General features: G+C 40.6%; 3 protein-coding genes across 3 annotated transcripts; all 3 read left to right on the top strand.

Moving 5' to 3' along the window:
- The first annotated feature begins 2,541 nt into the window (after nt 1–2,541).
- Nucleotides 2,542–3,621, top strand: LOC137784719 (4-galactosyl-N-acetylglucosaminide 3-alpha-L-fucosyltransferase 9-like). Its single transcript, XM_068575594.1, has one exon. It carries the CDS (start codon nt 2,542–2,544, stop codon nt 3,619–3,621), a length of 1,080 nt encoding a protein of 359 aa, XP_068431695.1.
- A 2,071-nt stretch (nt 3,622–5,692) lies between these two features.
- Nucleotides 5,693–6,772, top strand: LOC137784745 (4-galactosyl-N-acetylglucosaminide 3-alpha-L-fucosyltransferase 9-like). Its single transcript, XM_068575638.1, has one exon. The coding sequence runs from the start codon at nt 5,693–5,695 to the stop codon at nt 6,770–6,772; it is 1,080 nt and encodes a 359-aa protein (XP_068431739.1).
- A 2,512-nt stretch (nt 6,773–9,284) lies between these two features.
- Nucleotides 9,285–10,673, top strand: LOC137784825 (4-galactosyl-N-acetylglucosaminide 3-alpha-L-fucosyltransferase 9-like). Its single transcript, XM_068575770.1, has one exon. It carries the CDS (start codon nt 9,285–9,287, stop codon nt 10,368–10,370), a length of 1,086 nt encoding a protein of 361 aa, XP_068431871.1. The 3' UTR covers nt 10,371–10,673.
- Nucleotides 10,674–12,641: the final 1,968 nt, after the last annotated feature.

Here is a 12,641-nt window from a genome sequence, read left to right on the forward strand (position 1 = left end):
TCACAAAGCCGGTTATCAACTCGTTAAGTCAACCCAGGAGTGTCTCATCTACATCTGTGCTCATGCACATAAAAGGGGCGGCGTTAACTCGGTTAGACCAATTGTGCACCATGAAGGAGCCGAGAGCAACGTATTTTACAACGGAGCAAAACATAATCTTAAGAATATACGAAAAATAGAGAGAATACGAGCAAGCAACACTACTGCAGTAACCAGAAGCTGCGAGGAATAGTGTCAAAAAAAACACTGATTCCGTCAATGCGTAAATTACTGGGAGTGTAAAATTAAATCAGTCTCAAATGTATGTGCCTATTTTGATTATCTTTTCGTTTTAACAATTGAACCTCATTTCAGTTGCAACCACAGTGGCGCTAAAAGAACATGAAAGCAAGTTAAAACGAAACACAAGAACATAGTTCAAAGCGGTCAGTGAGTTTGTTATATCTTCCAGGCTTCATGTATGATGGATGATTTTGCCGGTCACGAAACACGCGCTCTCTGCAGAGCTCTGCTCTTACTGTCCGTGCGCCTTCCTCAATGGGATTCTGTAGTAATGGGCAGGTCATTTTTCCAAGACAATCATTGGCCAGTCGGCGTCTTTTATCCCCGCTGAGATCTTATCCGGGAACTTAACCTGCTCCAGAGCAGGTTAGGCGTTCAGTGTAAGTTGCCGGGGCAACAGACCCCCGCAAAGAAGTGAACCAGCTTCGTGAGACAGAAAACCCAGAGTTAATCCAGACGTTACCTCGCCAAGCTGAAATCCAGCTTCGTGAGACAGGCCCCATAAGTGCCGACACCGGGCTTGTTCTCAAAGCACCACAACAGAGTCTCAGAGCTTTGGCTTGTACCACTTCCAACTTTTTTAATGCTGTTTTTGCCGCAGTTCCAAACACTGCACATCCATAATCAAAAACTGATCTCATCAGCGCAATCGAATGGTCTGACGCAATCAAATGACTGTCAGTGTTGGGTGGCTTCCTGTTTTATTTTGTGGTCTTTTGTGTCATCAGTGTCTCCGCACTTCCTGCCCCCTTTCTGCCTTCGTTGCCACTGATTGATTATTCCCTTCACCTGTCTGACTCCTCCCTCCTTGTGTGCCTTTCACCTGCTTGTTAAGCCTCGCCCTGATTGTTTCCACCTGTGCCTCGTAGCTTGTCTTACTGTGTATTTAGTCTGTCATCCCCCTGCCTGTTGCAGGATTGTCTTTCTCTAGTCCGTGTCGCACCCCTGCATGTTTCGTCACCCCCATCGCTAGTTTTTCTAGTTTTGTCCTTTTGCTGTTGTCTTTGCTAAGTAAAGAACGTTTTGGATTTTTGCCTTAAATGGACTCCTGTCGTCTCCTCCTGCCCTTGAGTTTTTGCTCTTCACACCCGGTCATTACAACAAGTAACCTCATATGTATTTCTGACGGCAGTACGGGATCGGCTATACACGCTGCTGCTTAACCTAAGGTAATCAAACCACGACAACAATATATCTGAGGGTTATGTTGCTTTTTAAAGATTGTTTGTAATGCAAAATAATTGTTAGAGCTGATGGTTTGATAAGCCCCCAGAGACACAACTTGAAATGCAGAATGTTCAGCATTAATTTGTTTCATGCTGAAATATACAAAGTTGTGGGGCATTTTTCTACAAAAGCCAGCAACAGTTATCTGTTAGTTTCTTCATTACAAGTAAGGTCTTTTCAAAATAAATAACTGTCTTCACAGAAAACAAAATGAGGTTTAGGTAACAAATCTACTTAATTTAGTTTAGATAAAATAAATATGAAGTGATGCAGTGCCAGTTAAGTGACAAATCCATTGCAAATGTTGACATGGGGGTCTGCACGGTGGTGTAGTGGCTAGCACTGACGCCTCACAGCAAGAGGGTCTGTGGTTCGGATACTGGTCTGGCAGATCCTTGTGTGGAGTTTGCATGTTCTCCCTGTGTCAGCGTGGGTTCTCTCCAGGTTCTCCGGCTTCCTCCCACAGTCCAAAGACATGCTGCATAGGTTAATTGGACTCTAAATTGCCGGTAGGTGTGAATGTGAGCGTGAATGGTTGTCTGTCTATATGTCTGCCCTGTGATGGACTGGCGACTTGTCCAGGGTGTACCCTGCCTTCGCTCCTTGACAGCTGGGCTCGGCGCCAGCGCCCCGCGACCCTAATGTGGATAAGCGGTTAAGATAATGGATGGATGGATGTTGACATGGGGAACAAACAAAGATCTCCTGGCTGAAAGATCGCTGCTTGTTGAACCAAAACCAACAATTCCCTTCTGAAATGAGGTTGTTGTACTTCCTCAATGATTATGTGCATAAGATATTAAATTAGTTTGTGGGATACGCAGGAATTACGCTGTAATATTTTGTGTAGGTATAGCTAATGAATGCTGGAGGGAATCTGCCTGCAGAGGCCTTTTATACCTTCAACTTGGTGTCAAAGAAATGCATATTGTTTTTCCCAAGTTAATGTTTTGGATTAAAAATGTAACATTTTTGCTGCAACTCCTGAAGTAGTTATCTAAGTGTATGCTTCACACTCTACTTCCACAGATGATGATGACGCCGGCTTCCAAGAAAACACTGTGGTTGAGAAATATTGCCGCTATTTTCCTCACGGCCTCTATTCTGGCATTTGTTCTGTATTTTGAGCCTACATCTCCCGTTTGCCCCCCTACATTATCTCAAGAGGAATATCGTCAGGTCATGGATCCACATGAAAAGCCCATAGTCCTGCTGTGGTTCTGGCCTATCGGTGTGAAGTTTGATTTTAAAGGATGCTCTAGCTACTTCCACATTGATAGCTGTGTTCTGACAGATGATAGATCCCTCTACAGCAAGGCACAGGGAGTCATTTTCTTCCACAAAGATATAGACTGGCGTTTGAAAAACCTGCCGCAGGACCCCCGTCCATCTTTTCAGAAGTGGATTTGGTTCCATGTGGAATCACCAACGAACACAATTAAGATTACAGGCCTGGACCACCTGTTCAACTTAACACTGAGCTACAGAAGAGATGCAGACATCACCGTCAGGAATGAGCTCACAATCAGACAGACAGTGAAAGATGACTTTGTTCTGCCCAAGAAAGACAAACTAGTGTGCTGGATTGTCAGTAACAAAGCCCCTAGCACTGGAACAGCTGTGAGAGAACAATATTATCGTGAACTATCCAAACACATCAAGATCCACGTCTTTGGTAAAGCTTATGAAGGGCCACTTTTGAGTTACGATGAATATTATTCAACCATTGCTAGCTGTAAGTTTTACCTCTCATTTGAGAACTCGATCCACAGAGACTACATCACAGAGAAGGTTAACGGGCCCCTCGTGGCGGGGACGGTTCCTGTAGTTTTGGGTCCGCCCAGAGAAAACTACGAGCAGTTTCTTCCCGGCGACGCCTTCATTCACATAAATGATTTCCCAGATGCAAAGTCACTGGCAGACTTTCTGCTCAACATGAATGATGAGGCGTACGCACGTTACTTTGAGTGGAGGAAGTTCTTCACAGCCACTCCTCATCTGCTGTCAACCAACAATGAATTCATTCATCCCGTCTGCCTCGCCTGCGACCACATTTCAAGAGACCGAAATTTCCATGTCGTTCATGACCTTTATGAGTGGTACTTTACATAAAGACGTCAATGAGAACGTTGTTTGATAGTGGCTCATACGTGCAGATAGATACTTGAGGAAGCTGCACAATGTATTCTGTTTTAAGTATTTGTGATCAACTGGCTGAAATAAGCCATGGGAATGTTGTACGTTTTGGAAATGTATTGTCTCTGTAGTAGACAGTTAGCTTAAAGACTTAAAGAAAAGGAGAAACAGCTCCTCTGTCTACTTATTTGTGCACGTTAGAGGTGCTAGTAGGCTGATTTTGTTAATGTAACAATTTTGATAACCTTCTATAAACTTTGTTTCTCAACACTTTCATGTAATCATCTCCCTATCATGTCTTCAGTGTGTTTTCTGAAACGAAAGTGGGGTTCATCAGTTATTTGATTGGACACTGCAGCTGATCAGACTGATCACTGGAGTTTCATACCAGAGTGAAGACGGATAAAGATAAACTCTATATATTTGATTTGTTTTCTGATTTACCGTCTGACAAAACACATTCTTCATTTAGACAAAATGATTTGTCTTTTCATGATCTGTTAATTTCCTCAACTTTTATTATGGCTATAATTGTAGTAATTTCCATTCAGTCAAGTGAGGCGGATCAATCCTGGGTGTCAGGTTTGATGAGTTATATCATTTAAGTCTAAACTAAAACATTGAGCCCAATCAATTATTTTCAGTGTTGAAGAGAAACCTTAATCATATTCTGGGTTATTTAATAATGACGTCACAATCAGAATTTCAAAATATACTAAACCCAAAAAAATCATGAATTATCCCTGCGTTAATAAGCAGGACACAGAACACAGTATAAATACCACACTCTGGATATAAATAATCACTGCAGTTTTGTAGCAGGTAACAGACGACAGAGAAAACACCAATACTCCTGCGACAACTGTGTCCTTAGTAGTACAAGTAGTAGTTTAACATAATTAAATCATCTGGAAACATATAATTTTAATGGGATGCAAATGACTGTCACGATATTGGATGGTTTCCTGTTTTATTTTGTGATCAGTGTCTCCGCACTTCCTGCCCCCTTTCTGCCTTCGTTGCCACTGATTGATTATTCCCTTCACCTGTCTGACTCCTCCCTCCTTGTGTGCCTTTCACCTGCTTGTGAAGCCTCGCCCTGATTGTTTCCACATCTGCCTCTTTGTCCGTGTCGCACCTCTGCATGTTTCGTCACCCCCATCGCTAGTTTTTCTAGTTTTGTCCTTTTGCTGTTGTCTTTGCTAAGTAAAGAACGTTTTGGATTTTTGCCTTAAATGGACTCCTGTCGTCTCCTTCAGCCCTTGAGTTTTTGCTCTTCACACCCGGTCGTTACAACAGGAAGTAAACCCTGATAAGGATTTCTGACGGCAGTACGGGATCGGCTATACACGCTGCTGCTTAACCTAAGGTAATCAAACCACGACAACAATATATCTGAGGGTTATGTTGCTTTTAAAGATTGTTTGTAATGCAAAATAATTGTCAGAGCTGATGGTTTGATAAGCCCCCAGAGACACAACTTGAAATGCAGAATGTTCAGCATTGATTTGTTTCATGCTGAAATACACAAAGTTGTGGGGCATTTTTCTACAAAAGCCAGCAACAGGTATCAGTTAGTTTCCTTACAAATATGGTCTTTTCAAAATAAATAACTGTCTTCACAGAAAACAAAATGAGGTTTAGGTAACAAATATACTTAATTCAGTTTAGATAAAAAATAAATATGAAGTGATGCAGTGTACATGGAGAACAAACAAAGATCTCCTGGCTGAAAGATCGCTGCTTGTTGGACCAAAACCAACAATTCCCCCTGAAATGAGGTTGTTATACTTCCTCATTAATGATTATGTGCATAAGATATTAAATTAGTTTGTGGGATACGCAAGAATTACGGTGTAATATCTTCTGTAGTTATAGCTATGAATGCTGGAGGGAATCTGTCTGCAGAGGCCTTTTATACCTTCAACTTGGCATCAAAAAAATGCATATTGTTTCCCGAGTTAAACTTTTGCATTAAAGATTTAAGTATTTGCAACTCCTGAAGTAGTTTTCTAAGTGTATGCTTCACTCTCTACTTCCACAGATAATGACGATGCCGGCTTCCAAGAAAACCATGTGGTTAATAATTATAGCTGCTATCTGCCTCATGGGATCTATTCTGGCATTTATTCTGTATTTTGAGCTTACATCTCCCGTTTGCCCCCCTACATTATCTCAAGAGGAATATCGTCAGGTCGTGGATCCACATGAAAAGCCCATAGTCCTGCTGTGGTTCTGGCCTCTCGGTGTGAAGTTTGATTTCAAAGTCTGCTCTAGCTACTTCCACATTGATAGCTGTGTTCTGACAGATGATAGATCCCTCTACAGCAAGGCACAGGGAGTCATTTTTTTCCACAAAGATATAGACTGGCGTTTGAAAAAATTGCCGCGGTGCCCCCGTCCATCTTTTCAGAAGTGGATTTGGTTCCATGTGGAATCACCAACGAACACAATTAAGATTACAGGCCTGGACCACCTGTTCAACTTAACACTGAGCTACAGAAGAGACGCTGACATCACCGTCAGGAATGAGCTCACAATCAGACAGACAGTGAAAGATGACTTTGTTCTGCCCAAGAAAGACAAACTAGTGTGCTGGATTGTCAGTAACAACCTGCTTTATACTGGAACGGCTGTGAGAGAACAATATTATCGTGAACTATCCAAACACATCAAGATCCACGTCTTTGGTAAAGCTTATGGAGGGCCACTTTTGAGTTACGATGAATATTATTCAACCATTGCTAGCTGTAAGTTTTACCTCTCATTTGAGAACTCGATCCACAGAGACTACATCACAGAGAAGGTTAATGGGCCCCTCGTGGCGGGGACGGTTCCTGTAGTTTTGGGTCCGCCCAGAGAAAACTACGAGCAGTTTCTTCCCGGCGACGCCTTCATTCACATAAATGATTTCCCAGATGCAAAGTCACTGGCAGACTTTCTGCTCAACATGAATGATGAGGCGTACGCACGTTACTTTGAGTGGAGGAAGTTCTTCACAGCCACTCCTCATCTGCTGTCAACCAGCAATGAATTCATTCATCCTGTCTGCCTCGCCTGCGACCACATTTCAAGAGACCGAGATTTCCATGTCGTTCATGACCTTTATGAGTGGTACTTTACATAAAGACGTCAATGAGAACGTTGTTTGATAGTGGCTCATACGTGCAGATAGATACTTGAGGAAGCTGCACACTGTATTCTGTTAAGTATTTGTGATCAACTGGCTGAAAAAAGCCATGGGAATGTTGTACATGTTGTTGATGTATTGTCTCTGTAGTAGACAGTTAGCTTTAAGACCTAAAGAAAGGCAGAAACAGCTACTCTGTCTACAAATTGGTGCGCTTCAGAGGTGCTCGTATGGTGATTTTGGTAATCTAATGAAATCACATTTTTATCAACCCTTTCATGTAATTATCTCCCACTCAATTGTTCAGTGTGTTTTTTTTAAAGCAAAAGTCCATCTCACAATGGTTAAACCGGCCTCTTAACATGCGTTGCCTGTTTGTTCATTGCAAATAGATGATCCAGTAGGACAAGGTGAGGTAGAGACAGGGAGGCTGTTGACAGATTGTGTGTAAGATTTACTTATTGGTCATGACATTTGTGCTTTAACTATGTTTTACACAGACACCTGGCGCTAGTAAGATAGAGGGGGATGCAAATCTGGGTAAATACAAAGGGACTGCTTCCCTGTGACTATGTTGTAATGAGTATACATATCTGATCTTGGCTGATAATGGCAATATCCTTTTTGTGAATTTTAACTGTGCAAGGTGACATGCTTCAACATTTGTTTGTTTAGAGAGGAAATAGCTTTACCTTTTTTCTGTAAAACTTTAATCGTAATGAATTGATAAATTGCTTGTATATGGGACTGTCACTGATTCAGGTAATTTTAGATCTTTGTACTGATCCACCACATTGTAGTCAAATAAATACTAAATATAAAGATTCCCGAGGAATTTAAAAAAAAGCAATGCAATACTCACCTTTTATTACCAATAAATTGTTTCAAATATGTATTAATGACTGTTGGGTCTGACATCGAACCCAGTATTTGTAATTGGTAACGAGTAGGTGGCTCCTCAGTCAAATGTCCCATCTGAAGCGATAACATAGAACACGGGCACATACGGCACTTGTTCAGCGTTCCAGGAAACTCACCGACCAATTACTTGCATGTAAATCACATCAGGTGTTGCTACTCGACCGATCAAATATGCGCATTCGGATCAGCCTCGCCGCTTGAGAGACGGAACAGTCTTATCAGTAAGCGAGTGAGAGAAGTTATTTCACGTGGCGTTCTCCAAAAAGTGACGGCGAACCCAAAGTCTTTAACTAGACTCTCTAACCAGAGTCTTCTATGTTCATTCTTCCCAAAGGCAGTTCAAAACTCTTGTCTCATGTGTTCAGACTATTATTAAAAGCGCAATGTGAAGCTTTGCTACGAGACAAAGCACAACTCTTTTGAACAAAAGTATCAACTCTCATCCAAAATGAAGGACTAGAATTTTAGAGCCAATATGATTAGATTCCTAACGCATTCATTCACTGGTAAATTATAATGTGAACAGAGAAAATAGTTGAAACAAGTGGTTTCAATAACACTTCTAGTCCCCCACACACATTTTATAAGAGAATAATACAGTACCGTGTTTTTTTTCAGTAATGTTTTTTTTCTTCCCATTTTTAAATCAAGCCATTCTTGTAATTAAAATGAGAAGAATATGTATTTATTAATAGAGTATTTATATTTCATCCAGTTAATTGAAAACTAATAAATATTTTTGAGATATAATTTATGTATTTCTTTATTTGATTTGACAGTCAGTTGTTGACTTCATACAGATGTGGAAATGACGTATGTCAATACATATGTGACAGTGTGCGGTGCAATTATGCTCACTTGCAAACAAACTTGATGATTTGTATTATGTAAAAGCAGTTTGATATACTTAGTTGTATTTTATATTCTTACAATAGTGAACAGGTATACAAGCTATTAGTGCATACTATCACTGCTTGCATTGAGTGGGGTTATGCAGCAGTTGCCTTAGTAGCGTGTGCATCTTCTTACCTGTTGCTAAATAATAAAATGCTTATGGGGACCTTAAGATCAGGATTTATACATCAGTATGTCTTTTAACAAAGCTGACCTCACACTACTTTTGTCTGCCGCAGTGCGACCGTCTAAAGTCAGAGAGGAGAATCATAAAGCCGTGCAGACAACCAGTGAGTCTGTTGTATTAATGTTAATATGTTCAAATCCATAGACCTAATATGGCATGCTTCAAAACTACTACTCCTGCTTTCTGTCATAATATTGATATTAAAACAGTGCAAGCCATGTGCAACTATGTTCAGTCATGTTAGGCAATTATTTTTGGATTAATACTATTTCTAAAGTGACTTGCTAATCAGTATTTTTTTTTTTTTATGAAATACTTTTGTACTCACGATATGTTGATGACTCTTTGTACTTTTACTTTATTGTATTCTTTTTGCAAACTAACAGTACATTTGCTTCTGATTCAACAGTTTAAACTCTGTCAATCTCAATTCTTTGAGAATTTAACAAATGACGATGAATGTCTTGCAAATGATTTTGACAATTCCTCTCTCCTTGCAGGTTTAAGATGGCCTCAGTTTTGTATGTTTTACGAGCCACCCTGACGGCGATTCTCCTGCTGGCTGGACCCGTAGTCTTGGTTTTACAGTATCTCCAGTCATCTCCAGCTCCAAATTGTCATCGTCCCCCGGCTCCTTCAGGATGGCGGACAAAGCAGGCGAACAGCTCGGCAGTGAAACAGCAGACAGACAAGCCTGTAATGCTGCTGTGGTTTTGGCCTGAAAACAAAAGGTTTGATCTTCAAGACTGTAAGAAGCTTTTCAAAATTGACAGCTGCCACCTCACAGATGATAGATCTTTGTACTCCAGAGCCCATGCAGTTTTGGTGTTTCACAGAGCTATTCAGGATGACCTCTCCAACCTCCCCACCTCACCTAGAGCCAGGTTTCAGAGGTGGATCTGGTTCAACACAGACTCACCGAACAACACACGCAGGATCGAAGGCCTTCAAAGACTTTTTAACTTAACCTTGAGCTACAGGAAGGATGCAGATATCCAGGTTCGGTGGCGACTTACTTACAAGAATTCAGGTGAAAATTTTGTACTTCCCAAGAAGGAACGATTGCTTTGTTGGATTGTGGATAGCGGCAACCTCAACACAACATCAGGGGAGAGTTACAGCTACTACAGAGAGCTTATAAAACACATGAAGGTGGATGTTTTCCACAACTCTGCCAAAGGGGAGAACTATTTCTTGACTATTAGCAGCTGCAAATTCTACCTTTCCTTTGAGGATTCAATCCACAGAGATTACATTACAGAAACGTTCAATGGACCTCTGGCAGTTGGCACTGTGCCGATAGTTTTGGGCCCACCGAGAAAAAACTACGAGGACTTTGCCCCGGGTGAATCCTTCATACATGTTAACGACTTTCCTAATGCCTTAGCACTAGCTCAGTTCCTCCTGGGCCTGGATAAGGATCAGGAGGCTTACATGAGATACTTCCATTGGCGACGATTCTATACTGCAAGACGTCATCTTACTGAGGAGAAGTATGCGTTTGCACACGCTATCTGCCAGGCCTGTCGGCACGTTGGCATGAACAAGGAGTACAGGGTTGTAACTGATCTGTACAAATGGTTGTTACTGTAGTGCTGTTATTGATGTACTGCTCCTCTGAACTGATTAAAAACACATCAGAATCTATTCAGGGAAATACTTCTATCAAAATCTGTGCAACTTTTGGTTCTGCTCGTAGTTAAATGTATCTCCAAAACACATCATTACCAAGAGCCCTGCCAACAGCCCTGTGTTTATTTTTGTTTAATTTTTTTTAATGATTGTCCAACAATAAATTGTATTGTAAATGTATTCAACTCACTAAATGTATTCAACTCACAAAATGTAAGGATTTCTTCAGCCCATAAAGTACTAACTCCTTTACTCTACCTCAAAACATCCAAAACACCATATCAATTTGTGTCAGTGATGAATATACATTTATACATTTAGTTGATAAGAGAAAAATATGTTTTACACATAATACACCTAACTAATATATTTTAATGTTGTCATTTAAGTTTGTTTGATTTTTTTTTTTTAAGTGATGTAAACGTTTTAATTGAAACGCTGTAGTCTCAGAGCTGTACTGTACATTGAACTGTATTCCATGTCATGTTTCATTTCAGTCATTAAATGGTGAAGTCACTGAAATTTTGAATATATTTTTTTTATACTTTCTTCATGTGGTTTTATGACATGCAAATTGATTTTTTGGATGTTCAGTGGATTATTTAGTGTGATGGGAACACTGATGTGAGAACTGCTAATTACATTTTCCTCAATACAGTATTGGGGTTGAGACAGACACATCTCAAAACATAAAAAAGACACCAAACCTCAGCAGCCAACTGTCTGCATAGTGTAGATGTAACTGGGATAGTATGTTTTTTTTGTTAGATTTGTATTTTGGGTACACAATTTAAGTTTGTTTTTCCAACCTTGTCTTATGTGATTCTCCTTCAAATCCTGTGTAGCTTTTTTATTTGTAGTATAACCCTTAGTGCTAAACACGCTCAAAGTCACACAGTTTAATCAACTGATCTAGAAGCAGTGATTACGTCCATTTAACGAGCAGCACAATGAGCCTGAAGACCTTCGGCTTTATGGTGTTAATTATTTCCACAAGTGGGTAGAGGCTGCGTCTCGTAATGTCTTATCTATACGGACCTGGGTGTGTTTGCAGTGGCGCTTATTCGCTACCTTGGACAGCTCCCGGCGACACAGACGCACTTGGGCAAGCACAGGATCTTCAGCTAAATGCAGAGCCAGCTTCCCTCCTCCAGTTTTGTTTACTTTGACCCTGCTCCTGAACTAGGAGACATAAACTACCAATACAATGACTATTCAACTGCAGCCCCAGTGTAGCAGGATTCTGCTTTATCAGACCTCTGCATCACTACCCCTTGATTATTCTATTTTTAGTACAAGCAATGAATCAAAAATGTATTAAATGCAGTGTAGACCTTCAGTTTTTGGGTATTTTTAACACTTTTCTGAGATGTATGCATACATTTTTTTAATTTAAATATACAATAATGGATTCAAGATGAGACATTCAACCACTAGATAGACCTCTCTGTAGCTTTTGTTACACTGATAGGCCCTGTCTCACAAGCTCTGGCTGTGAGACAGGGCCCTCTTGTGGCCACAATGAAAACAGAAGTCATGGTACGATGAAAGAAAAAGGGACCAAAGTATCCTGGATCTCTCTTTTCTTCTCTCCATGCCGTGTCCCAGAAACAATGAATTCTACCAAAAACACAATAAGTCATAGGAAGACAATAATGTGAGATTTATGACTTTACAGTTGCAGGTCAAAGGTCAAAGTCCAGTATTTTTGGTGAGGAGATTCACTGAACACTTCAAATCAGCTAAAAGAGGATTTCTGTAACCGCTCACAGTATTGAACATGAGCATGTTTTGAAGTCTCAGATGTCTGTAGCTGAATCAGGTTATCTCACACTCTGCTTACTGAGTCATTTGAGAGAGAGAGAGAGAGAGAGAGAGAGAGAGAGAGAGAGAGAGAGAGAGAGAGAGAGAGAGAGAGAGAGAGAGAGAGAGAGAGAGAGAGAGAGATCCAATTTCACTGTGACTAGAGGGCAAAAAAGAGGCCCCTGACTCTGCACTGAGACTCTCCCATACTACTTGCATTTGTGTATATTTTTGTAAGTGTGTGTTTTGCAGCCCCTGCTGTGAAGTGTTTAATAGTTAATAACAGCCTTGTTTACTTGGCAGTATCTGCTGCCCACACAGAATACTGCTCAAATGCTGAGAGACGTACAACTTGAAATACAGGAAATAAATACAAATCACAGTTTGGATCTTTCAACACTATTAACACAAAGTTTTCCTCACTTGTTT

Source organism: Clinocottus analis, unplaced genomic scaffold, assembly GCF_023055335.1.
Source record: "Clinocottus analis isolate CAN_PGR_092001 unplaced genomic scaffold, fCliAna1.0.p SCAF_14, whole genome shotgun sequence".
Lineage (NCBI taxonomy): Eukaryota > Metazoa > Chordata > Actinopteri > Perciformes > Cottidae > Clinocottus > Clinocottus analis.

Excerpts from the sequence above, each read along its gene's own strand:
- LOC137784719 (XM_068575594.1), top strand. The coding sequence starts at position 2,542 with ATGATGACGCCGGCTTCCAAGAAAACACTGTGGTTGAGAAATATTGCC.
- LOC137784745 (XM_068575638.1), top strand. The coding sequence starts at position 5,693 with ATGACGATGCCGGCTTCCAAGAAAACCATGTGGTTAATAATTATAGCT.
- LOC137784825 (XM_068575770.1), top strand. The coding sequence starts at position 9,285 with ATGGCCTCAGTTTTGTATGTTTTACGAGCCACCCTGACGGCGATTCTC.